This window comes from Cyprinodon variegatus, unplaced genomic scaffold (assembly GCF_000732505.1).
Source record: "Cyprinodon variegatus isolate N-32 unplaced genomic scaffold, C_variegatus-1.0 Scaffold139, whole genome shotgun sequence".
In the NCBI taxonomy this organism is placed as follows: domain Eukaryota; kingdom Metazoa; phylum Chordata; class Actinopteri; order Cyprinodontiformes; family Cyprinodontidae; genus Cyprinodon; species Cyprinodon variegatus.
Genome location: NW_015150592.1, coordinates 65,946 through 89,252, shown reverse-complemented (window position 1 = coordinate 89,252; position 23,307 = coordinate 65,946). Strand labels below are relative to the sequence as shown.

The following is a 23,307-nucleotide window of genomic DNA, read 5'->3' as shown; positions in this document are numbered from 1 at the left end:
GTGATTACTGTTGTAATGATTATGGTGAACGGCTTAATGGTCGCATCAAATTAAAGGAGAATGGTTTTAATTGCTATACTGCTATCCTAGGGTGTATGTAATTACATTCATGCCAAAGCCTCAAAAATCCATAATAATTTGAATTTTACATGGAATTAGAATTTATACCATGAAAGAAAGTCTAATATTCTTTGTTTTTAGTACCTTAAAAGGATGACAAACAAAAATGACTGTAAAGTTTTCAACTTTCGAAAATGTCTCGTTTAATTGTTTATTGACTTTAATGTAGGCCTCCCAAATAGCTACACTAAATATAGCAGCCAGGCAAATACAGTCCATCTGGAAAGTATTCACAGCATCTAATCTCATTTATGTTGCAGTTTCAAAATCTTACCGATTAATGTCTAGAAAAACCTTAAACCATTAAACTACGTTGATTTAACTAAATTAACTTTCTCTTGTAGAAACAGTTTTTAACCCTCTTAGCTTTATAGGGACAGAGTCATGTTGCAACAGGTTTTTTTTAAATTTCCATGCTCACTGATTGCTTACAAAGTTTTTCTGTAAGGTTATTGGGTTCTGGTGCTGTATTGTTTTCTATTTTATGCTTTGTTTTTGCACAATTTGTGAGTAACTGAAGCATTTTGTGTATGTTCACAATTACGCAGGTACAATATTGCACATATTAGCATTAGGTAAACCAATGAATGAGGGGCAAAGAGTTTGCACCTCTCCGCAGAGTTGTGAAAATAATGAATAAAAGTCCCAAGATCCAGTGTGTGGAAAAATAAAAATAAAAAGACAAAAAATTGGATTCAAAGAGGGAAACGACTCAGATAGCACTCGCAGCCTCAAAACACTATCAGGATGGACGCTTGGTGTGTATATTACCCTAACATAAACTCATACGTTAGCCCTAATCCTAAGACCTAAGCCTTAAACAGCAATTGAACTGTAGGGGACCAGGCATTGGCCGCCGCAAGGAGCAGTTGATCCCCACAGTGTGCTATTTTTTTATTAAAATAGTCCCCACAATGTTTAAAATACATGAACACAGATGCACTTTTCCTAGCAGATCAGGGTTCCCGTGGGTCCTTAAAAAGTCTTATAAGGCATTGAATTCTTCAAAATAAAACTAAGGCCTTAATTGGTATTAAAATGTCTTAGATCAGTCTTTCGTAGGTCTTAATTTTTAAAACGTAATAAATATGATTATTTTTATTACGATTTACTTTTGTAATCCAAATAAAACATTAAAATTGACAATTTTATTTATTTTTATTTTTTTTAAATAATGGCTCTCCATTATTTTGTTCTGTCCCGATAGCGGAACCAATAAAAGTGTTGGTGCTTCCGGGACATTTGGGAGATGCACCATTAACTTGGAAAATATGGGCAAGTGTAAATTTAACAAAAATTGGCTAACCAGCCAAGAGTTTTCCCCATGGCTAAAACCAGTTCCAGGGAACATATGAGTCACATTGTATTTTGTGCAAGAACTTCACTTGGAACGATGGGAATTAAGGGAGTGGAGTTGTACATGCGAAGCGCAAAACACAAAGCGTCAAAATCAAGTTACTGAGAAAAAGCCGGTATTTCTTAGTTTTGTTCCACCCTTGTCTCTGCAATGCCTCCAATTATCATCAAACCAAACATACTAAGAAAATGATACAAAGAAAAAATGGCAGAATTGCCACAGGTGGAGGAAGAACTGAAGAAGGCATGCAGTACCATGCTATAGGTGCAAAAAAGACTTAGCACTGGTTATGTTGTGGCTTTAAAACTTTTTGTTTCCTGCTAAAACAAAGTTTGTGAATTCAGTTAAATAGCAGTTAAAATATGTCATTTGTGTGTTTTTAGCTTTCTTCCTATATGGAAAGTTTTCAAAATTTGAAACTTTGGTGCAATGGTTTGCAATGTTAAAATAACATTTGAATAAAGCTGTTGCAAGCAGGTGTTTCTTATGTTTCTTGTGAATTTGGTCTTAAATTTTTATTTCAAGTGGCATTAAAAAGTCTTAAATCTTGAATTTAACTTTCCTTATACTGTAGGAACCCTGCAGATCCTCATGCTTGGATTGAAAGATCACTCCAGAGATGGGCTTGCTGGGGAAAATGCTTAGTTTCTTGGCTTTAAATCTTTTACTCTTAAAGGATTAACCTATAAATGTCTTTCCCTTGATCCGCATTTGTATCCCCACAGCATAATGCTTTCACTACAATGATTCACAGTTTAAAAGTTGTTTTTCCAGATCATGAGTGGTGCCTTGTTTCCTCTACAGCAGGGATGGCCAAGCCATTACCTGAAAGCCTTTGTCCTGCAACTTTAAGATGTGTCCTTGCTTTAATTCAGGTATGGTTGAGCAGGGACATATCTAAAAGTGTCAGGACCCGATCCCTGAAGGACAGTAGTCCCCCATGTCTGTTCTAGATGGTCAAAGAGGCACTTTTTCTGATCAACTCTTTGAAACTCCTGTCGGTGGTTATACCATTTACTGAGAAGTGACCTCTTTTGTATTCTTTAAAAGGCTACCATGCCAGCCTGTTGAAAGCAGTACTGTGGAAATGTTTCTCCTTGTGGAAAGTTTCACTCACCCCCTCCAGAGCGATGGTTACCCCGACCGCCATGTTTAATCATACCTGATAGGAAAATTGTGCTTCATTCAGACCGGTAGTTCCTGTGTGTTTGTGCAGTCTGCCCTTGGGTGAATTTCTTATTATCCCTTCTGCAAAACTGTCTGCCTGTCTACTGTGATAAGGATATCCACTGCAGAACCAGTCTGCACCTTTTAAAATACAGAACAAGCTGCTTATTGGGCTACACTCCTGCAATGCTCACTGTTATGTTGGATATTCCAAGAAAGTGTTGCACCTACCAAGATGTGTTAACATTTCTGACATTCTCAGCTGAGAGCCAACTCACGCCTCTGCTGTCTATATTCCAAACACTGATCTCCCTCCTTGCAAGTTTAAATAAAATCCTGTATAGTTTTGCTTGACATAACTGTCTTTGTTTGTCAATTGATCTTTGAGAGCAAAATTTCATAGAACCTTCCAACCTCGTCATTCAGATTCAGTCATTGAATTCAGATTAGCTAGCCAGTCAGCGTAAGGAAGGATGCTTGTGGTTCAGCCTGGATGCAATCCTGTCTCCTAGAAAAATTATTTTCGGAACATTTCTTTATCCCTGCTCATCTCATGCATCAAGAACATAACTTTATATGTAAGCCCTGTGTCTGCCTTTCTAAGTATAGCCCAGTCAATCTAATGTACTGCAGGTACCAGTAAAGTAGGACATTTCGAAATATGCCAGTTGAAATGGGAAGCAGCAAAGGTTTTAGTGTCATAGCAAAGGTTATAAATGCTAATTAATAATTGATTAATTGATAAGTCTGCCCTTAATCGATTAGCAAAAACATCAAACCTTTGTTTGCAAAAACGTCATTAGAATTGGCCTAATCATTTTTCAGTGTTTCCATTTGGGAATAAGGGTGATTAAACATTAGAAAAGAAAGCAGCACTGTAAATATTCCCAGGCTGCAACACAAGTAAAAGCTGCAGTTTGCCTGATAGCAGATTCTGCTCACTTTTTCAGCTTCTGTTACTGCTGAAGATGTAATGGTGAAACAAGCCTCCTCTTGAATGATCTGTTCTCAAGGAATGTATATTAGTGAATTGGATACACAAGTTAGCTTAGAAAAGGTCAGCTCGCTTGTCTGTTTGAACCATGATGCTTTTGATTTCAGGTGGAAAATAAGCATTCCCCAATTGGTATTCTTCACAACTTCAGAGAGCTAGATTTACACTAATGTCAGCATTTGGAACCATTACCTGAATTGGATTGACTGAGAGGCATTTTTCACAGTGCTGTGCCTCTTTTTAGGTCCAAAAAAGGCTTCTCTTCAAAACTGTCCATATGTGTGCACATTTGAACAAATTTCTAAGATACAAACTATCCCATCGGTATTTTTGGACCTGTGACAATTAAATCAGGCTATTAGCCTCAGCCTTCACAGGTGGCAGGAACAGAAACGGGCGATCCAAAAGAGACTGCTAAATGCCTTCTCTGTTTACATTTTCAGTGAAGGTTTTTCCAATTACAGAAACTGTAATTTGCTGTAAAGACTCCAGACTGTTGGCAGGAAAAAATGGAGGAGGGTGATTGGCGGTAGTGGGGGGTTTCACATGAGTTGCTATCCATATCCCTCTATAGAGGGAGTGAAGTTGTGTGTGTCAAGCATTAGGATCATTTGTTTTTATGCCATACATTGACAGTTCATAAACACTAATCATAGAGTAATGAAGGTGGACTTTCTCAAGCCTTAGCCCCCTACTTGACATGCCCCAAGTACGTGCTGGTCCTCTACCGACTGGCCCTCAAACTGTTGCATACTCTAATAAGTGTCACACTGTCTAATCACTACTAGCTAGACCATCCATTCATTTAGAGAAACCATAGTCCTATGAATTTCTTACTAGAGCAACAACTCTGCCTCTTGAATACCCTGAAATGAAATCCAGTGTAGCAAAGGACTGTCACTTCACCAGTCTGTGTAACGACAGAAGGATCCTGAGGCAGTGTCATACTATGACCCTGGTTTTGCTTAGGCAAAGATCAAGCAAAAACCTACTGGAAACTGCGCGGAGCTAAATACAGAGCTATCCTAAATAAACCCTAAAGATACACCAAACATCTACAAAGCATATGGCCCAGCCTAAATCAAAATGAGAATCATTCTTCCTGTTAGACATTCACCTTTCAACCTGAATGAGCCATTATATATATATATATATATATATATATATATATATATATATATATATATATATATATATATATATATATATACACACACACAACTGTAGGTGCAAAGAATGTCTACTGTGATGGACATATGAATGTAAATGCATACAATGATATTTTCCCAAAATTCTGTGTTAAAGACTTTGGTTTATTTCCTGCTCATATTGCAGATGTCGTTTCTTCTAGATAGACTGCATTTAAGCTCATTATTATAATTATTAAAACTGGACTGCTTCTACAAGCGACCACTGTTCCCTTGGCCCCTACCTGTGTCTCTGTCGTACTGTAATTATTTATCCTTCTGTAAACAGCCTAATAGAATTAACTAGAGCCTGCTGCAAAGGGAGCTAGAGCTGCTGTTTTCATTGGCTTTTTGTCTTCCCACCCCTTCATCTCGGCTTCCACACCATGTGGCACAAGATAATGGAATATGATCATAACCAACCTGTAAAACCATCACTCGCCTCCTTGTCTTCCTCTCTCTCCCCTCTGCACTCTCCATGTTTTGTTCTTTTAAAGCCTAATCGGTCCTTCACTTTATGCTCAGCATTCAAAATGTAATTATATATGATTTACAAACAGCTGCAGCCATTATCACGTATAAACAAATTACAGAATGAGGGACGAGAGAAAAGACGAAGGGATAAAGAGATGAGGATAAAAATAATTTGGCTTGGATCCGACACAGTCATTGGTTTGGCTGCTTTTTGATCATTGCTTTGGCTCTTGCCTGAACGTGAAATGAGCACTCATGCTTGACATGGTTTACCCTTTCTGCAAGCAGATATTTGGTTGTCCAACTGCCAGCATTGACTAGGAATCTCCCTCTGTAGTAGCATTTTCTAGCTGTTGTTCTCTCAGACTGTTGCTTTTTAGAATTGAACCTGTTTTACAAAATTCACTCCAGGTTGTTTGTTTCAGTGGGATCTGACAGCTAGATTTAGGTTTTAATTTCGGTCTTTCACGATATGCGTAGGTTTTATTTTGTGACCTTTTTTCTGGAAAACGGTAATCCTTGACTTTCACTAGTTCAAAACCAGTCTAAGAGCAACTCTGGTTAACATCTTTAAGTTCCCCCTACTCGTACCATACCCAGGAGCGGGTTTTGAAATTTCAGCGCATGTACATATGAATATTTCATTGTCAACATAGCATGTCTGCATCATATCTACAGAAAGCTCTTGTTCTCCTTTCTTTTTCAGCATTTTTAGCCATTTTCAGCTTAAAATCCTGGGAATGGTAAAGGCGATGTTTGAAGTTTATGCTCAAACACAGCTTATGTGTAAAAGAAAATTAAAACTCATAACGGCTAAAGATTTAAGGATTTCTTCTTCAGCCGACACCTTCAGTCCTCTTTAACAAAACCGCTTCTGTTATTTTATTGAGGTAAAGTTCAAAAGGACCTGAGGCAGTGAACAAGGTTGCGAACGTTCCTATGTATGTTGCAAGAATGGCTCCATGCCAGTTTGACTGTTGCTCAATTTTCCTCTACTACTCAGCATTTACTGTAAGAAATAAACTGATCACATTAGTGAAGACAGTCAGTTGATCATTGATTTATGTTAGTGCTTCTTGGCACTAAATCTTATACAGTAGAAAAGCCTGTTTATTTCCTTAAATAAAGCAGAACAATAAACTTGACTGGAAAATCACACTTGGATATAAATTGATGTCAAGTGTAACCAACTAATTCATATGTGAGACATTTTTACCACCAGAACTTAATAACAATGAATGCCTACAGTCTAGGGAGAGAGAAATAAAAGTCATCAAGCTTATCAAAACAATAGAGCCACTTTCTGTCTAAATACTTTGCTGCTTTCAAAACTAAGTGGTAGGAATGTGCCATATGGTCTTTGTTGATATTAGAAAAGAGCTGAAACTATTAATTGGATTAATCACAAAGAAAAAAATAATGGACTAAGAAATCTGTAATCAAATATTCCTTAACTTGGTTATACAGACTCTAAAACATGTAATTTACCAAAAGAACGCACTTATTAAGCACTGATTAAGCCAAAAATACTATGGGGAAAAGAAAAAAGAAATACTTGCCGGTAAACATGTTTTATACAGAACTCAACTGGTATTTCTTTTTTTTTCTTTTTTTTAAACAAAAATATTTGAGCTTAAACCTTTTGGTTATTGAGGTGTTTAAACTAGTAAAAGTATATTTTGTTTCACTGATGAAATATCTAAATTAATCAATAGTTTCAGCCCTATGCAAGTTTCCTTACATTTCTCAGTTTTATATGGCTGCTTTCTTCAAAAAGTTTGGTTCTTTAAGCCTTTTTCAGACTTACTAATTAATGCGGCACTGCCCAACTCCCAGCTGTTATCGCACATTGGTCATCTGTTGTGTGCATGAGGGATGTTGGAAAGTATTTCTAGTGGGAAAACTGGACATTGATGTTATAGACACTTCTGTCCATTGGTACCAAAGCCCAAATCCAGCATGCTAACCAGCTAATTGGAGCTTCTTATAATCATTACTCTAATAATTACCTGACGTTAAAGTATTGTACACAAACATTAAGTTTGTTTGGAAATTCTGAAATTAGCTATTCCTCATCAATCCAGTGTTCCTTCTATAAAACAGCCCTGAGATGCTAAACCTTTCTATATTATAATTTTCTCTAATTCTCTGTCAATCCAATAAACATGAAGTGTTCCTTAACCTTGCAATCAAACCAAATACTGCAATATAATTGGTCAAACCATTTTGGGTCGGTCTCAAAAGGTTGAAAAAAGAGCAGGACAAGATATGTTCTTATGTTTTTAGATGCACAAATAAAGCAAGAATTCAGCTTAAACTCAAGATTAAGTATTTATTCACTAAAGAATATAATAGTGTCTGAATCTCCTACAGTTCAGTGCCTTTGTTTCATCCGGATGTTAAATGCTGCACTCATATGATGGATCACTTTTAAGCGTGCCATCAGAGTCGCGGTTATCCCCTACCAGCATAACAGTGGTGCAGCAAAATATCAGGACACCGCTGTACTCAATATCCACAATCCAACTGAGCCCCCTGCTTTCTCCCTCCACTTTAGTTCTCAATAAATCCCTCTGCATTCCTTCCTTTTTTTTTTCCCTTCCAAGTTTGACATGCAAATGAATGTCTCCAGAGCCGTTGGTTGGCAGCTGTCTGCCTGTCTCAGCATAGATAACTGTGGGAAAACAGGATCATTATTCATATTTTCTTGTCCTCCACCAGCATAAATAATATTAGGTGCTAATGACGACCAGGAGCGGTTGTACAGAAATAGAATAAAGGTGTCTGCCTGCAAGCTGTTTGTTTGGTAGTAACATGCATCATCAGCAAAACTACACCGGCTGCATTTATTTAATGTTTCTGCAAAGGCTCCTCAGTGTTAACAGAGTATAATTTAAGTGCCTAAAGGAAACCAATGACGTAAAGAACATTTGTCCTGCTTGGGTTTATGGTCAATCAAATGTCTGAATAAAGACGTTCAGTCATACATTTAATTGGCCTCCTTGCCTGTAGACCCCCCCCCCTCCAGGTGGTTGATTTGTGAACATGGTCTCTAAAAATATCACCATGGAAATTCCTCTTGGCCACTTTGCCAAACTAGCTGCTGTAATTGCTTACATACATTTAATGTAGCTCCCCACCAAAACACACGGCTTGTGTAAGCGGTCTCTAAAACCCTTCACCGGGAGCAGAGAAGTAGCTCTGTGGAAGATGCACATACACATTCAGCTTTCCAATTTGGACTGATGGTTGCAAATCAGGCAGCCACTTACTGCAGTCATTGGTTTTCTATGAAGCAGTGATTCACTATCTGATTCCTCTGTCTCCCAGCGTATTGACAGCCACATTCTTACCTTGAATCCACCATAATAGGTCTGCGGCACATGATATAATGGCTTGATTGGCCATAAAGGCCCACTGGGACAGCTAGCTTTGCTCCAAGCGCTACCTCGCCATGAGGGTCAAAGCACGATTAGCTCCGTAGTTTTAATGGGCTTAACGGCTACAAAAGCCACTAAAGCATTTCTTTTAGTCATTTTGGTGTCGGCAAGTAAAGGTGTTGAAATTGCTTTTGACCTGATTCTTGTTGCTTTGTGCTGTCAGAGCTAAATTGTTATTTCATTATTTCCATATAAAGCACTTAGTGAATGATTTTATGCTGTGTTGGATTAGCTTAAGGAACACTTAAGGTTAACTTGAGCTGAAATATCAATATTATATTCTGGTCTATCTCTGTTTTTGTCACCATTGAGTATTATTTTTAAGTAGGGCTGAAACAATTAATCAGATTATTCGTGATTTATCAATTATTGAAATAATCGTACACTAATTTAGTGGTTGATTAATCGTTAACTGGAGTGTAGAGACCCTACAACATGGCTTTAGCTGATAGAGCGACCCACTTGGAGCATATATATATATATATATATATATATATATATATATATATATAGCATTTAGAAAAAAAAAAAAAAAAGCATCTGTACATGTGATCTATCCAGAACTGATCAACTGGAAATGTTTTAGTTTCACCTGGTTTAATTTCTTAAAAAATATTCTTTAAAGAACCTTTTGTCAAACCATTATTAATCGATAATAATAAAAAAAAATAATCGATGGATTAATCGATTTGCATTTGATCGTTCCTAACGTTATGGTTTCCATTTATTCTGATTGTGAAACGTGACAATAAAGTGGTGACACATATCTAATAATGATTAAATGTATATTTAGATACAACTCTTCTAGAATCTTAACTTTTCACCCATCTGTGTTTCCATTAGGAGCCCAGTTGGAGAGTCTGATGGAAACCATGAGAGCCGAGATCGCTGCCCATCCACCTGTTGAAGGATCCTACGCCGCACGGAGAGGGGATTATTGCCTAGCCAAGTTCGCTGATGGTGAATGGTATGTATGCTTTTGACCTTGGGGTCATAAAGTTTGACTATTTGTTAGAAAACCTTAATGATACTAGAGATTCACCAATCTTATATTAATATATGTATTGCTCCTAAAATTTAAAGAAATAAAAAATTTAGTATTGCTGAAAATTGGCCTGATCCCTGGGAACAGATCTATCAAGAGTATTTCTACGTTTAAACATGTCTACATTTAAGTAAGCTTAAAAATCTCTTGAGCAGCAGTAGCTAAAGTTGACCTCTTTATGAAAATCTGTCTTTGAGTTTATAAATACTTACTTTCACCCCTTAGACAGCGACATTGGTTTTCAGGATGGAATTCCTCCTGTTATCATGATTTTCTGTTTCTATTACTTTTCTAACCTCATACTAATCCCATGTTACCTTTAGGGATACATATGTTTACATTAATGAAGGGCTGCAACTAACTATTATTTAGCGAATAGATTAATCCTTTGATTTGACTTTTTCCAATTAATAATCGGTTCCTTGAAGAAGTTTTTTACAGAAATTAAACCCAGATACAGTATATTGAAAGATGAAAAAAATTTTTTTTCAAATATTTTGGATGTAAAATGTTTATATATTTTTCAACAATTTTGTTATAATTACTGCTCTAAGTGTGTCATTCTGTCAGGGAAAGGCATCTTTTACAGTCTCTATATTCCAGTTGATGATTATTTAATTAATCATGATTAATTCAAATTAATTAATTGTTTCAGCCCTACATGTATCCAACTTGCTTGTAGAGAAAAGTTTCAGTGTCTTTAAAACACCATTAATGATGATGACAGTAAAGCAAACAGAGCTCTAATATTGGAAACATATCAGAATCTGCAGATGCCCCAATTAAAATATTAGCATATTATTTGAAAAGAAGAAATATTGATTTGTGCATTCCTAACTGGTACTTTTGCCCAGTTATATTTTTCCAACCCATCAAACATCTATCTTCAGGCCTCATGGTTATTTTCTTCGTTGGCCTTATTTGGCCTTTTTTTGCTCCTTCTAAACTCTCATTCTACCGATATTTTCCTTAAATTTGTGTTTTTGGGGATATTGTTGATCTCGCTGTTCCGGCTCATTTCTTTTGTCTGGTTTGTGTGCAGAAGAGATCCTTATTCACTCGGAAGCCAACAGGGATAGGCAACCGCTGGGAGGGTCTATTGGTACTGCCAGGAAAAACATCCACATTAATAGCAGGAGCCAACACTTCCCCGTAAAGCATCACATGTTGCCAAAGGGATTTGTTCATTTCTTTTTGTTTTTCGTTTCATCTGGTGTTTGAGCAACTTTGTTTTCAGCAGGTGATGCATCCATTGCAGTCACCTATCGGGCTTTGATTTGCTCTTAAGAAGCAGGAGTTTCTTAGCAGCAAGAGCCAAAAATCTCTTCTTTGAGTCTTTTCACTGGGTGTTTAAAGTTCGCAGATGGTCATGGGGGACAGATAGAAGTCACTGATGTTGAGGGAGGGAGGGGGAGTATGTCAAGGAGGCGAGGGTGGGGAAAGAAAGATCATGAAACTAATTAAAAACCAAATGTTCATCCAAAACAGGTGTTGTCCTCCATCTTCCTGTCCCGATTTCAGTGCAAAACATAAGTTAATCTGCTTCATGTCACCAGTCCAAGCGAGGGGACGTTTTAAACAGGAAGTGGAGTCTTTATCTTTGCAATGGAAAACAAATGTCTGTCATTAAAACTGCAGAAAAAAAGTCTTGATTTGTGTGTTTCTGGCAGCCTTGTTTCATTCAGAGGGCTAATTATGTTTGCATTGTTCTTCCTTTGTATTGGGGTGTTCTGTGGTTCATTCACTATGGAGACTTGTTTCTTTAGGGGAGTAATTAAAATTTGTTACCATGCGTGAAACAAAAACTTAAGAGAATCAAACCTCTGTTCATCAGTCACTTCCATTTTCTCAAACTCCTTCTGATTCCAGAAGTTTTTGTTCATTACTCTCACTTCCCCCACATAAACCTAATTATTTGGCCTTTTATTCTGCTCTCCTCATTGCAGTCAATTTGTCTTCATTATTCTTCTATATTTCTTATATTCAAGGATTAGAGTGATGGCTAGGTGAGGCGATGCTCTGCATATAAAAGGAGGGAAAATATGTTCTCGCAGCGTCTTTGTAAATTTCAGCGTTACTCAGGCAGTTGGTTTTGTCATTTAATCTGTCAATGACAGATTGTTCCTTCTTCTACTTTTTATTTTTCATGGAAATTGAGCTTTCCAGATGTGCTCGAAAATCGAGAGTTACAATGAAAAAGCTGCGGGGTCTCGATGATTAGCACTAATGCACTAACGTCATTTTCTACAAGGCAAAAAACAGGTTTAAATTTCTGCCTTTTATTGCAAAGAGCCCTCCGTGCAATTTCCACCGCCTGCCCGTGTCCTGATGGATTCCCTCTGCCCCCCCCCATACCCCAGCCTCACACCCCCAGCCTGTTCATCCTATCCCGCTCCTCTACCCCGATCACAACAGACAGATCCTCCAACACCTTCTCCCCAGGGAAATAAGCACAGAATCATTTACTCATCTCCTTTTCCTCTTGTGCCCTCTGTCTTCATCTCTCTTTCCCTATGCTCTATGCTCCCCCTCCTCTTCTCTCTATCCTTCTTTTTCCCCCCAATTATTCTTCTGCTGCTGCAGGTACAGAGCCCGAGTGGAGAAAGTTGAGTCACCGGCAAAGGTTCACGTCTTCTACATCGACTATGGCAACGTGAGTAACTTTGTGGCAATAAATCTGATTGTGTGTGTGGGGAGGGAAAGTGGTCTCATTAAAGCAAAGTGCTGATCTTTAGAGTTGAAAAACATGCTCATAGGATTTTCCTTTTCTAATCTTTGTGGAGTTTTTTCAGTTCTAAGCTTTTTATTTTCATGTTCAAAGTAGTCTTTCAGTGCCCTTTCAGCTGAAGTGTATGTGAGAAACAAAATGCCAGCTTGTTTGTTCTTCCTGGTATTGTTTATTAAAGAAGCAAAGAAAGTTTAGAAAAGGATTTTTGCTTCGTGTGGAAAAGTACACTTTGATTTTAGTTTTAATCAGGTAATTTATGCTGAGTAGACTGGCCTTTAAATGCTTTAAAATGGTCATTTAGCTGCATGTGGCCTTTAAACCTCAACTTCTACTTCAGCATCTGCAAACCTTAAACACAAAGTGTTCTAAATCTAATAGGACATCTTGATTACAAAATAAGAAGTAACTTTTGAAGTGTGCAGATAAAGAATGTGGTTCAGTTTTAACAAAAGTATTATTCTTATCATTCAAGAATTCAGCATTAATATTGTAGTTCCATATTTCCCAAATACTGTATACATACAAACACAATTTTTTTTAAACACTCACATCCAAATTCCCTTCTTTTTAGTGCAAATTTAAGTCGACACTTCTAAAATTTATTTAAAAAACGTAGAATATTGATTCTTAAAGTGTTAAGTTTGTAGCATCCATGGTTACAGAAGGATGAGCAAAAGGAGCTTGTTTCTCCTTGGATATTTCTTGTTAAATTTTACTCTGTGATGACGAAGGCTGTGATGTTTGGCTCTACCCACGTGCGTGCACATGCTTGCATCATCAGAGTGGCTCATGCAGCCAACCCCCACCCTGCGGGAGTTTTCCCATGATGCAGTGGAGCGGCACAGTGTGCGACTGACCTCAGAGCAGGGGGACAGACCGCGGTTTGGCTGGCAGATGCAATGCATCCTGGCATGTTGCTAAAAGTGGTGTTCTCCGAGGCTGACCTGGTGCACACACACACACAAAAGCAAGCGATATCTGCAGAGCCTCATTTGTCGTAGTTTTGTGTCATTTCAGGTTGGGTCAGAACGGCCTTGATTTTGTGCCCTTGTGTCACGAGCTATTAGCTTACAATATTGCCACCTCTCTCAGGTATACGCTGCTACCTGAATTATTATGTGATCATTAGCAAACACAGCAGAGCACTTTTGTCATTTCAGGCTTAGAGCCTACATTCAAAGGGCCATCAAAGTCTAATATCATGTAGATAAATCTTAATATTGTATCATTATGAATCTCAGAGATTTCCTCTGTCTAGACTGGACAGTTCAATGGACATATTAACCGAAGCTATGAAAGGGTCATTATGATACTACTTGAGTTCCTGTTCCTGTATTTATCTGATTTTCGTCCACATTAAAGCCTTTATGGATCACTGACTTATCAGAGCTTAGACAGACTTTATAGATTTTATGCCATAGGCATTTATTGCGTATTATTCATGTGTTGCTTATATCTAGAAACAAGTCAAATCCAGTCAGAATAAGCAGCAGAGATGAACCAGTCAGGCTTTTCTTCGCCCATATAAAAAAAAATTTCTTGGAGGTGTGGCCTGATGATGGCGATTTTTAAGAGATTTAAAATTAGGTTTTTTTGTTTTGAATGATTAAAGAACAAAGGGAAATTAAAGCAATCCATAAAATTATGAGTTTATATATCAAACATATCCCTAAACTTTGTCCAGTTTTTACTTAAGTTCTGAGTCAAAAGGAAAATTAAGGGTTGACCGATTAATTTGTGCATTCATTAACATTCCCCTACTCTTTCACTGTAATTGATGTGATATAATCTATTTCCATGCATTTGTGTCTTGCCAGGGCTTGTTTACAAATTCATGACTTTTTAAAACAGTAATTGACCTAAAATAAATGCTTTTCAGCTTATTTATTTGAAGTTTTTACATATTTGGCTTTCCTCCTCTTAAGAAAAGCTGTAAAGTTTTAATGTGAAGCTGTTTATCAACAAAGAACAAGACTCCTCTCACTTGTCTTCGCTTCTTTAAGCAGATGCTGGTAAATTAACATACAAACATTAGAACTAATTAAATATGGAAAACCGTCTCAAACATAATGTGTATATAGGTACGGCTTAAGGCTATCACTCCATCTAGGGCTCATAACAAAATACCAAGAGCCACAAGAGAGTACCTCATGAGACTTCTTTTAAATGTGACAAATATTGAGAGGTTTAACTTTAATAAGATGTTTTTAACACCTTTAAGTTTACGTTTATATTGAAAACTGCTCTGCGTTGGGTTTTAGATCTTTTTTCCTGTCTTTCCTCAGAGAGAAGTTGTGTCAAGCACCCGTCTGGCTGCCATGCCTCCTGCCTTCGGCACCAGGACCCTGCCAGCACAGGCCACAGAGTACACCTTTGCCTTCATCCAGGTCCCACAGGACGTAAGTGCAGAGGAGCAGACACGCTTTGCAGCCACTAGCTCCAAAATTAACTGAGATATCAGCTTCTTCAGTCTCATTCCCTGCCAACTTTTGAAAGTTTGCTTTCCTGGCAAGACATGAAAAGTGTTTGAGTTTCACAAATCACACAGGGTGATGAGTGTGGAGCTGATAGACGGGCTGAGTTTTCATTCTAGGCAGTCTTGTGAAAATGATGCCTGCTCACATTTAATAGATGTAACAGAAGCAAAGAGGGCAGCGACAAAAACAAAGTCACTGATTTTTCTTGTTTGCAGGAAGATCAAAAAAATACCATCTGTATTCTTTTTGAGCAATTTGATAAAATCCCCTTCAATTATTCAGTAGTCTGAGCTGTCATTTCCTATGCAGAGATATCATCTTCTTCTTCTTGTAGAGCATGTACATGGTTGAGCACCTTTCCCTGTTTTCTGCTGCAATAATCATGTTTACTCAACCTTCGGTGACAACATGTGAGTGTGTAGGTGTGTCAGGGGGTCGGCTCATTGACGGCATCTTGAGCCGACTGCATACAAATCAAACAGAAGCAGGTTTACTTTAGCTATGGGCCTTGTTGGCGCTGCGTTAAATCCTGGATTTATTCTGCTGTGTTTGATTGCTTTTAGAAGATTTTCATTTCACATAGGCAGCAGAAGATGCACTGCTCTTCAGATATGATCCTGGGATTAATTGAGTTGCAGGATTTGTTTGGCCATGCTGCTAAAGTTTGTCCATGCCTTTTGGGTTTAATTCTGCATTCAGTTTGGGTTACTTGCAGGTCATGAATTAACAAGTGACTACATTTATTTATTTTCTTTCTTAAAATAAATGAATAATTGGCAGCCTGAGGTCTGTGCTCTCACCTCTCATGGGTTAGTAATGAAGTAGCCCATCTGTTGGTGCAGCCCATGGGACACAGGGTTTACCTCCATGTTCCAGCTCATAATACACACAACACAACAACCTGTAGCGCCTTTCATTGTGGCACACACCCTGCTCCTCTCCTGCTGTTTGTTTCCTGTGGTTGCTGTCCGACACACTGAAAGGATGGTGACCCGCTGGCACAGAACCTCTGCAGGAAATGTTGTTCCCTCTCTCCTGTAACCCGCCCCCTGATGGCCCCCCACAAGACATCAGTCTTTCCAAGTCATGACTGGCATCTTATTTCTGTCTAAACATTTATATTCCAAGACTAACAGTCTCCCATTTGGGTGAAATCCTAACTTTTTATGCCAGTTTTTTTTATTTTTTTATCAGATATTCTGTAAAGTGAGAGTATCTTCGAAAAGAAATGTCAGACATGGCAAACTCCCACTATTCCTTTTTTTTTTTTTTTACCTGAAATGTGTCCCTATAACTTGGACCATATAGGGGGAATCATGAATGTCACATCCATGATACTTCACAGCAGAACCTGCATATTTAGGTGGTATGATATCTTTTATATTTCTTTTTTCTTTAAAGTTTTTATACCATTTCTTCAAACATTTTTGCGCTTCTCAAAGATGAAATTCTTCAAATGAAAAGGCAGCTGATGAATTTATAAGCTTCTATCATTTAAACTGCACTTTTCCCATCAAAGTGATGGCAAAATGTACTGGCAGCAAGAAATTATTATATATTTTTTTTTGTTAAAATTGCAAAGTTAAGGTTGACAAATGTGTCTGAGAAATATCCTCAGACACTCACATCAGTTCCCTGTGATGCTCCTTCTTATGACTCAGCTAATAGTTTATGGAGGTATTCCTGTAGCAGTGTCCACACACATTAAATATGTGTTTGATGCTGAAGCTGGATTTGAAAAATACAATCCTTGCCATGATGAAATGCTGACTGACTTATAGGTGAACCATTAATAACTCCCTGATAGATTTTGGAGCATTTATATAAATTTCTACATATGCAAAAAACACTACAAAAATAAACCTATCCATTCTATTGACATTTCTATCACATTTAAATCCTTGCCAATTGTAAAAATATTTTTTTTTATATATATTTTGAAAAAATGAGGAATTGGCACCTCTATAGGTAAACATCTGGAAAAATACAGAATCTTAACTAAGCAATTAGGCAGGATTAATATTTGAAAATGTCCTGCTTTAAAGTGCTCTGTTCCACTTACCATAAGATGATGAAACTAAAAGGCTCTTATAAATTTTCTATTGTCTTTTCATAAGCGCTCCTCTATTCTTCATCTGTGGTCGTCTTCCTCTTGCCCCAAGCTTCCCCACAGCGACTGTGACAAGTTGACCGCGGGGAGACAAGGGGACAAAAAAGGCCTTCTTACTTTTGTTCCTCGAACAAGCCTCCCTGCCCACACTTGCTCACGCACACATACACCAGACGCGCAGATGCCCAAGGGTGGCTAGCTGGAAGGGGGTTACCATGGAGACAAGACCAGGGCGAGAAAGAAGGGTAGCAAAGAGATGGATGGTGCAGAAGAGGGATGGTTAATGGCCAGGAGCTGATATATATTTTTTTTCTTTTGAAGGTGCTAACTCCCCGTTGGTCTCATTTTCACCCTGGCTGCTAAAGGACATGAGGTCAAGATTTAGTTGCAGCTGTTTCACTCTAGTCTTCTGCATCTGTTCAGTTAAATGGTGGATTTGAAGAGGTGAAATGGTCAGGAAGGAAGGGGTTATGAGACGGAAAAGTCATCAAGATGGGGCAACATTTGGTGATGCTCTGTAGATGGAGGAACTGACAGCTTGACTTTAACAAAATCACATTTAAATTTTTACTTGTTTACATATTTCACATCAAAGGCAGTCAGAAAATTATCTAATTTGTCACCTTTATTAGGTGAGGAAAAGTTTGTATTTCAAGCTTTTAATTCCCTATGCTCTGATCTTTTTATCCATTTTAGGGCTTAGAAAAATGAATTGTTATTAATTGATTATTGAAATAATCCTCAACTAATTTAGTAATTGATTAATTGCTAACTGGAGTATAGAGACTGTAAAACCTGCATTTCACAGAGGGAGCAACCCACTTAGAGCAGTAATTATACCAAGATTGTAAAAAGATATTAACATTTTATATTTTAGTAAAAAAAATAAAAATTGTCTGTCAACATGCTCTATCCAGAACTCCGTAAGGGGAAAACTTTTGAGTTTCACCAGCTTCACCAAATTTCCTAAAGTCTTCTTCAAAGAGTCTTTGGCTATCAGATTAATAGCTTTGGTTATCGAAAAAATAATGGATAGATTATTAGATATGCAAAATCGTTAGTTGCAGCCCTAATTTCATCCGTCATTGAATCATCTGTTGTTCGACAGTAAATTCTTCCATTTATTCATACTTTACATTTAATCACCAGTTTATTCATTATTTATCTATTTGTCATGCAATGAAGTTTTGCATTCATACTTCAAAACAAATTAAAAAAAATGACTTGGAGCTTATTTGTCACTTCGTTTTTTCTCTGAATGTAAACCAAAACTAATATACTAATTATGGCCGTTTCTCTCCTTTTCCTCCATCTTGTCCTCCATTCTTCAGGAGGATGCCCGTGCTGATGTGGTGGACTGCGTGGTGCGCGACATCCAGAACAGCCAGTGTCTACTGAACGTGGAGTACTCGGGTGCCACTTGTCCACACGTCACAATACAGTTTGGAGACACCAAGGATGATGTCGGCCTGGGCTTGGTCAAAGAGGGCTTGGTCATGGTGGACGTCCGCAAGGAGAAGCACCTGCAGAAAATTGTAAGTGTTAAAAAACAATCTCTGAATTCTGCTGATAAAAGCAGCTTAAAGAAAGGCTGAGATTCACTGAATGGATCGATATTTTTACTTTTCTGAATCGACATTAATAGTGATTTAATCTTACCTCTTTTTATATATATTATTTTAAGATCTTTTTCTTGTTTGGGTCTAAAATATTGATGGACACCCCAGTCTGAATGGTATTGATCGAGAATGCCATGACCGGCATCTCTTTAACAGCTGCAGCGGTTTGTAATATAGCAAGGCAGTTAAACATGTCAAAGTAAAAGTGCTTGTATTTGCAACAGACAGGCTCGAATTGTTTATTGCTTTGTGTGACAACGTGATGGAAAGGATGCCTGAAAAGACTGTTGTTTTATTCCTTTCAGTCCCTGTAATTTACTGACTGATTGATTCCAACCATCGTCAAGTTAAGAAGGCGAGGGCTGATATTTGTCTATATGTCATTCATTTTAAACATTCGGTGACCAGTCATGCTTCATAGAGGGTGTGCCGCCTCACCACATCTGTGTACTGTAGCCTACAGCTTTAAGGAAGAGAAGATCATATAGTCAGTATATCTAAAACTCCCCACTATGCAGAAATGTCCTGTAGCAAGTCCTAGAGAAATCACACACATGAGCTACATCATTAAGAGTGAAATATTTTCCCACTCTTAAAGTTCAAATAGAAAACACATACTTATAGTTTCTAATTTGATAGTATTTAGAAAATTAAATATATCACAAGTGAAAAAATGTCCATCATTTTGTTATTTATAGCGTAAAATAATTCACCAAGAGAGCAGACGACCCAAAAATCCTCATTCGGTCACACGATCCACTGAAGGATGCCGTGACGTCAGTTTAGTCAGGAAGTAGTCATTTTACATAGTGCGTCAATATTTATTCACCTTTGTGATGGAGTTTTTATCCCTTTACGAGGACGAATATGAAGCAATCAGAGTCTTAGTGGTTTCATTAATGCTCGCTGGTTTAATCACCGCTGCTAAATGTTCTTTGATCTTACATAGAGCCGGTGGAAGTTCATTATCCTTCAGAACATTTTCCCTTTGGTTCTGTGATTTCATTAGTTTAAATCAGAGTCTAACCTTTTGTTTTAAGAGGGAATCATGGGATTCAGATTGGTTCTGTGGTGGCTGGGTTTGGTTCGGTTGGCAGCCTGTTGCTGTGGCCGGGCATGAAGGCTAGTGGTCAGTGTTGGAGCCCTTTGTGCACTGCTGGCGGTGCTGGATAGCAGGCTGTACTCCGCTGCTGTGTCTGGATGGGGAAGGTAGCCCCTTGGTAACCCGATCACATCGAGCGGTCCAAGAACCGGATATTTTCTGCTCTCCGGGTGGGAAGCATTGCCCTCCAGATGTGGTTATTACCCGGTTCGGCTCATGGTTCTGGGCCGGTAGGGTTCGAGCTCTGGGTCTCCGCCTGCGTTAACTGACTATTATCCATCGCGATTCTTGTTGTTCTGAAGCCCGGACCCTGATGATATGGAAATCTGTCTGGAGCTGCAGCTATGCTAAACTGAGCAACTAGCAAGGGTCATTGTTTTATGAAATACAATATTTCATAAAAAAATAAACAATGCTTTGAATCAGCTTTATTGCCATGAGGCACTTTATTAAAGCTATACAACAGAGAAAGCGAGCCGTTGATACTTTGGTATATTGAATGCAACTGATCCTAACCCTTGATGCACTCCTTCCTATTTGACCTTTAATGATAAATAACGGAGTTGTTTAATTGTTTGATTTGCTTTCAAGGACCCAGCATTTTACTGTTGTCCATAAATTCTCAAAAGGGATGAGGTCTTTGTTCCAGATGTGCTATATGAACCTGATTTTAAGTTTTATCTATTTAACTGCCAATTTACGTGAAAGTGAGGAATCTGCAGTTAACTTCCCTCATTCTTTATTCCTCCTACTTTTGTCTCATCCACCAGTAACCTTGGAAGCGTTTTTAAATTTAAAGGCCTCCTCTTAACTCCTCCAAACATTCTTGTGGTGTTACGGATTTGCAGCTCCTTCATTCTCCTCTCTGTCCTCCTAACTTGTGTTTTTAATTAGATCATTGAAGTGGTTTCTGCAATTATTCAACCCTAGCAAAGAAACTGTTATATTGCTTTATTAAAAGCTCCAAATTAATGGCAGTGCTGCCCATTATTGCTGCATGTAAACTTCAGACTGAACCTGTGTACATTTAAACACCTCTACAGTGTGTATGAGAGGGTGGCCATTTTACCAAACCATGAAACTTTGCTCATTTGCTTTTCTCTCATTATGCTAATTCCCCCTACAGATTCAAAGCTGCTCTGCTCATGAAAGATAAAGTAAATGGACGATATGTTTTCTGTTGCAATTACTGCTCCTCCACAGCTCTAATATTTGTCACTGTGTTTTAAATGAAAATGAAATGCTGAAATTAAACGTTTCCACTTAATGCAAAAATAGATAAAAAACAATATATAGTAATTAAAGTATGACGTTTGTAGCAAGAACAGACCTGTACAGTTTCACCTCCCACCTCTGTTTGGGTGTTATGAGAGTATTCTGACTTCCGACCTCAACAGAGGAGCCAGCCACCATAATTCTCTTGGGATAATGGACCCTACAGACGAACGACAGTGATTAAAACCTCCTAGCTGTTCAACTAATAGGCTTATAGACTGCACACAGATTTAGGTTTTCTTGGATCTAATGGTTCCTGTTTAGTATGCAACAGCTGTTCCTCCGTTCGTATTTGCCCCCACCTTACTGGCTATAGCTTAATATTTTGATCTGGAAAAAGCTTAACAAGCGGCAGTGTTGCCAAAGTTCTTACAAGTTTCTGTTAAAAGCAAAGCTTCTCCTGAAGGTGAATCCATGCAGTCTCAGTCAAGACTCTAAGCAACATTAACATCTTTCATGTAACCTATTGGAGCAATGAGGAAATATTTCTATATGCATTTTAAAGTTATGATAAAATATTGTACTTGTGTTCTATTTTTTTTTAATATGTGCCAAAAAGATGGCTATGTGAACGAGTGATGAAGTGGTGTTGATAAGCTATTGTTTACAGTGTCAGTTGGTTGAATTTACAGTTGCCTCTGCTGTTTTAGTAAATGGTTGCAGCTTTGATCTACGATACTTGTGTTGGTGCGGAGTCATTTGTTTACAAGGCGCACACTGGCTTAGAGATTCATGAGTGCCACGACTCCTGCTGCTGGTGAGACAACGAAAAATACTGTCCTGCTGGAGCAAGAGCCAAAAAATGTTTTAAGATATAACCTTTTGTTGCCACCTGGATCAGTGCCTCGTTTTTCATCTCGTTTAGCCTCCAGCAGTACAGTAGGCAAACCTTCCTTTGCACCCTCTTTTTTCCACCCCTCCCCCTTTTCTACTCATCCAGACTATCAGCCTACATGTAAAAATGACTTTTGTCCTTCCTATCTCATCCTTTTTGTCTGTTCTTTATCCAATCCTCGGATTGGAACATGGTCACTGTAATCTGTACTCAAGTTCTAAAGCATTATATAACAGATGGGCTGTAATGTTCATTGGCACTTGAGCAGCCATTAATAGTCAGTCATAAGTGCACTGAAGGTTAACACCAGTCTTTGAGGGTGGCATTGTCCCAAGAGAGAGAAAGCAGGGAAGGGATATTCATCCATTTGGAATTTAGTTCTCTTTCAATTGCGTTTTCACCTTAAGCTGTATTTTAGTTAGATGCTCATGATGCACACCATATGGACGGCTGCTGTTTCACATTTCTACCCTTAGAGAGACATGCAATTTTGATTCTGTGCCTGAAGCAGATTTATATTGGGAAACCAAGTGGAATTAGAAGATTAGACAGCGGGGAAATGGATGAAAAGCAAAAATTTATAGCTAATATAATGTAATATTCTCAAACTGTATCCACAAAAGCAGATTTAATATCACCAAATAAAGTTTTGTAAGCTTGTGCGTCTGCAAAATTAGACCTTTTGCAAATGACGGAGCAAGTCGTAACTCAGAAACAGCTGTGAAGGATGAAGAAAAGTACTGTACCCAATAGTTAGGTGAATAGTTTCCAATCTGTTTTATTTTCAACCTCTGACCATCCGATGACTATTTTTTAGAAGCAGGGACAATGCCAATTTGTGAGATAAGATTTAGGGAAACAGGGTTTTACTTATTATTTCAGAGACTGGATCACGATTAGAGTTGAAATATCATTTGCTTTAACATTTTATGTCATTAATTAGCACTGTCAGTGTACATCGGTACATTAAGGCTTTTATTTTTCTCAAGCAAATGTAGATCCTTACTTTTAGGTGTTTAGAAAACCTGACAACATTTTTAAGTTCAATATTTTCCTGTAAAGGAGGTTAAAAGCTTAAAAACAACTGTAAGAAGTTCAGCCATCCTAGTCTAGTTTTTGTACAAGAGGCTTCCAATATTTAGCAACTTCTCCGTACTGAAATTGATTTTAACAAATGGTGATTTTCCTGGTTACAGTTCTGATGTGGGGAATATGTTTACTTCTGGAGATACGACTGTTCTTCTCTTTTACATAAAGTACAATAAGAAGTAATTTTTGTGACCCCATGTTTTTATGATGATGTGCAACTTTTTACCTGATAAAGTTTTCACATTTTTCTTATGTCAATAGATGTAGTGTTCTGTATGAGGCTTTTAA

The 23,307-nt window shown here is 37.9% G+C and overlaps 1 protein-coding gene across 1 annotated transcript in view; it reads left to right on the top strand.

The window, feature by feature from the left end:
* The window catches only part of snd1 (staphylococcal nuclease and tudor domain containing 1), a 215,123-nt gene that overhangs the window by 176,579 nt on the left and 15,237 nt on the right, over positions 1-23,307 (top strand). The window contains exons 19-22 of the mRNA XM_015376704.1: positions 9,583-9,706; positions 12,368-12,437; positions 14,798-14,911; positions 18,431-18,634. Of these exons, the coding sequence (XP_015232190.1) occupies positions 9,583-9,706; positions 12,368-12,437; positions 14,798-14,911; positions 18,431-18,634 (512 nt within the window). The remainder of the gene's footprint in view (positions 1-9,582; positions 9,707-12,367; positions 12,438-14,797; positions 14,912-18,430; positions 18,635-23,307) is intronic.